This window comes from Populus euphratica, unplaced genomic scaffold (genome assembly GCF_000495115.2).
Source record: "Populus euphratica unplaced genomic scaffold, PopEup_1.0 scaffold111.1, whole genome shotgun sequence".
Taxonomy (NCBI): Eukaryota; Viridiplantae; Streptophyta; class Magnoliopsida; order Malpighiales; family Salicaceae; genus Populus; species Populus euphratica.
The window spans coordinates 539,157-542,924 of record NW_011499877.1 but is presented as its reverse complement, the minus strand read 5'-3'; the positions used below and the strand labels follow the sequence as shown (position 1 = coordinate 542,924).

The window sequence follows — 3,768 nt, the reverse complement described above, 5'->3', positions numbered from 1 at the left end:
TATATAAACAAATATAAAAAAAAATATCGTGTTTTTTTTTTTAAAAAAATAAAAAATTTATATAAACTTGTTATAGAAAGATATTTATTTTATATTTTTACCACCCAAGCATATTTTTACATCTCATGTATCTGCTTCCTCTCTTATACAACACTAACTAAACACAAGATTAGTGACTAATGAGCTCCAATAAACTATGTTTTACTGCGTTTATATTATTTTCAAGGCTTGTTATTACTATACATTATACTCCGTGTTTGAAGATCAGTTTGTTCTGAACCTGATGACTAAGAACTGGTAAACACTTACCCACATAGGTAGCTGGATTAAGAGGTGGGATAAAAATGTATGAGATTCACCATCCATAAATGTGGAAGAATCCCCCCTTCCATCTTTATGGGCCCTAGCCGGGTGTAATGTCCGTTTCAATTTATAGGTGCACTGAGGTGATAATGAAGAAAGTGTATTCAAATAATTATACAGCTGGTGGTCAAATGATAAGGATTTGGGATTAAAGGATTTGCTTCATTTGTGGTCTCAGGTTCGAGTCCTTGATTCACTAGCCGGGTGTAATGTTCGTTTCAATTTATAGGTGCACCGAGGTGATAATAAAGAAAGTGTATTCAAATAACTATATAGGTGGTGGCCAAATGGTAAGAATTTGGGATTAAAGACTTTGTTTTCTCTGTGGTCTTAGGTTCGAGTAAAATTAGTCGTGATGTGCGCAAACTGGTCCGAACACACACGTTAATTAAAAAAAAAAAGAAAAGAAAAGAAGAAAGGACTTATATGGTCGTTAACTTTAGGGTCCATAAAATTAGTCGTGATATGCGCAAACTGGTCCGGACACACACGTTAATTAGAAAAAAAAAGAAAAGAAAAGAAGAAAGTGTACCCAAATTACTCAATAATAAAGAGAGAGGAAAACTGGTAAAGACACTGTGGTTCATCCTTCACTTCTTGTCTCGTTAAATACAAAGTAATAAGGTGGCCGTGTACAAGTAACTCGTCTTCAGTTGGGCCAATTGATTGCACTGTGGGCTTTGCCCAGTGAAGTCATGAAACTCATTATCCTTCGTCAGAAAAGGAGAGAAATGATGACCCCACGAAACCATAAAAATCACACTGCTATTGTTTAGGATAACGAGAAGCAGAAGAAGAATTCAATGATGCTGCTTAATAGCAGAAGAAGAATGTCATCAGTCAAGACAACCCCGCCAAAATGCTAAAAATAAAGACCACTGCAGTAACAGCTCCACCTCCACACTTATCTCCGTCTTCGTCATCAACAACCACCACCACTCAGAAAAACCTCCTTAACCACATAAACCGCCGCCTCCTCCTCACTGCACTCTCTATCTCAATCTCCACATCCCATTTATCCATACCAGTCGCTGATGCCCGTGGCCTCTTCCAAATGCCTCCTCCCCGCCTCACCAACCAGTAACTCCATCAACCCAGTACCTGTTTTCTTTCATTCTTTTTAATTTATAGTCTGTAGATCATAAATTTAAATGAAACAACAAAAGGAAATTGTATGTTACCTGGACCACTGTCAAGTTGAGAAATTTTTCTTGTACTTGCCTGTTGATGAATTGATGTTAAACTTATTTAACCTTACTAAGCTTCACAGTTGTACTAAGGCACTGCTAAATTATGAATTTAGTTTTCATTGGGGTCTGGTGATGTTAGCACTGTTGTTCATTTTGTTTGGATTTGTGGTTAAATTGTGTTGTGGGTGTATGAAGGTATTATTTGGTGAGAGCTGGGGAGTCTGAGTTCGAGAGCCTGGGGATTATCAACACAAATCCGGTAGCAAAAACATCAGTTGATAGTGGGTTGTCAGAGAAAGGGAAGAAACAGATTGTGAAAGCTGCTTTACAGTTGAAAGAAATGGGAGCTTGTGATACAGGGTGTTGGATTTGGCCTTCCATTACTCAGAGAGCTTACCAAACTGCAGAGATTATTGCTTCTGTTAATAGGATTAGTAGGAGGTATGCTTATTAATATTGAGTGTATTTGGCAAATTGAGTACTAGCACGAATGGAATGTGGTGTTATAAGGCCCCGTGTTCTTACCTGAATTAGCTTTCTTGACCATTTAGCTATTTTGGCTAAGATCAAGTTGTAGAAAAATATAATTTTTTTATTTAATTGTGGTCGGCTGCTCCATGCTTAGTTTTGACAGCAATGTGGGAAAGTGAAGATGTGGCGGAGCTTTTCTAAAACATGGGGCTCCAATTTGCCGCTCAATGGAATTGGACATAATTTCATATTCACATTGTTGTGTTTCAATTGGAAATTTAGAGAGGCTTTCTTTTTAAAGGCTAATATATAGATGATATAGGTGTTTTATTCATTTTAAGGAATGGTGGCGTTTTCAGAATCTATTGCGATAGTGCATTAATTACTGCTATTGCTTCAAATAGTCCTTCGCTGTTGCAGTTATATAGTTCCAGAGTACAGCTTCCTGGATGCCCGTGGTTTAGGAGCTTATGAAGGCAAGAATCTGGAAGCTGTTTCGGAAGTAAGATCCCTCCCTGTTTGCCAAATGATATGGATGCAATTTCAATGTTTTAGTTCTTGGTTTAAACGAGTTTTCCTTCAAGACAATACCAGCAAATATGTATATGTGATGGTCATTGGTTTATTACTTTATTTCTTTCCTTTTACTGACAAAAGGTAAAATTTGAAGAACTGTTTTTAATTCTTAGTCTTTTGTGAGTCTTGGGTGGTGGGGTGTTTGAATTTGATTGAGAACCTAACACGGCATCTGCAGACTTCAGACCATGTGAGCTCTCTCTGCTCAAGTCAACTCATCTAAGTTTCAGGCCCTCAGTCCAAATGTCTTAGAAGATCCATTCCTTCCATCTCATTTTCTCTCTCTCTGAGCTGCAATTTATCATGTTGCAAATATATTTTTAAGATCTTTTTGCGAATAGGATGTTAATAGCTGAGGTCTTGGCTATGGTTCAGGTATATGCAGCAGATACTATTTCTCCAAGAAACAAGCCCCCTCCCATCGACGACGGAACCCCAAATGAGAGTGTTGCAGACGTGTTTGTCCGTGTTACACAGCTGATGTCCATTCTTGAAACTCAGTACTCTGAGGAAACGATCGTCATTGTATCTCCAGATTCTGATAATTTAACAATCCTCCAAGCTGGTTTAGTCGGTCTTGACCTTCGAAGGTAGGCATGTGACTCTTTAGCTTCTAGTATATGGTCTAAAGCAGATTTACTATAATCCTTAGCCAGTATGTGATGGTTTGCCTTTGTTCTTGTGCAGGCATAGAGATCTTTCTTTTGCCCCTGGGGAAGTCAGATTTGTTGATATCAGCAGCATACCAACTTATAAACAACCTGCCTCTGCTGTATATAAATGTAGAAACCCACCAATCTGTAACTGAATTGTCTGTGTTCATTTTTTACAAAGAATGAAGACATAAACTTAATTGTTTGACCATTCTGTATCTAGAGTAAATCATTACCTCTAGCTTATAAATCCCGATAATGCATTTGTCAAGAAATCACAGCATAAATCGAAAAAACCTGTCTTTGTACTTCGCTACCTTAACTAAGCTATGGAGCTAGATGAAAATTTGAACCCTTTGTACTTCAAGCTGTCACGACCTGGGTATCCTACCATAGCTTCACATTATCTCATCTGTCGATCCCCTTCAACTTATTACTCAGATTACAACAATTGTCCATGCTATCTAGTGGACGGTCGACTGATCTGCTGGATTTAGGGCATCATATGCGTAAAT

At 37.9% G+C, this 3,768-nt stretch overlaps 1 protein-coding gene across 1 annotated transcript; it reads left to right on the top strand.

The window, feature by feature from the left end:
- Positions 1-1,105: 1,105 nt before the first annotated feature.
- LOC105128557 (Phosphoglycerate mutase family protein) lies at positions 1,106-3,565 on the top strand. The gene is made up of 5 exons (XM_011030280.1): positions 1,106-1,443; positions 1,749-1,994; positions 2,445-2,526; positions 2,976-3,190; positions 3,288-3,565. The coding sequence occupies exons 1-5, from the start codon at positions 1,223-1,225 to the stop codon at positions 3,406-3,408; spliced, it is 885 nt and encodes a 294-aa protein (XP_011028582.1). The 5' UTR covers positions 1,106-1,222; the 3' UTR covers positions 3,409-3,565.
- The last annotated feature ends 203 nt before the right edge of the window (positions 3,566-3,768 follow it).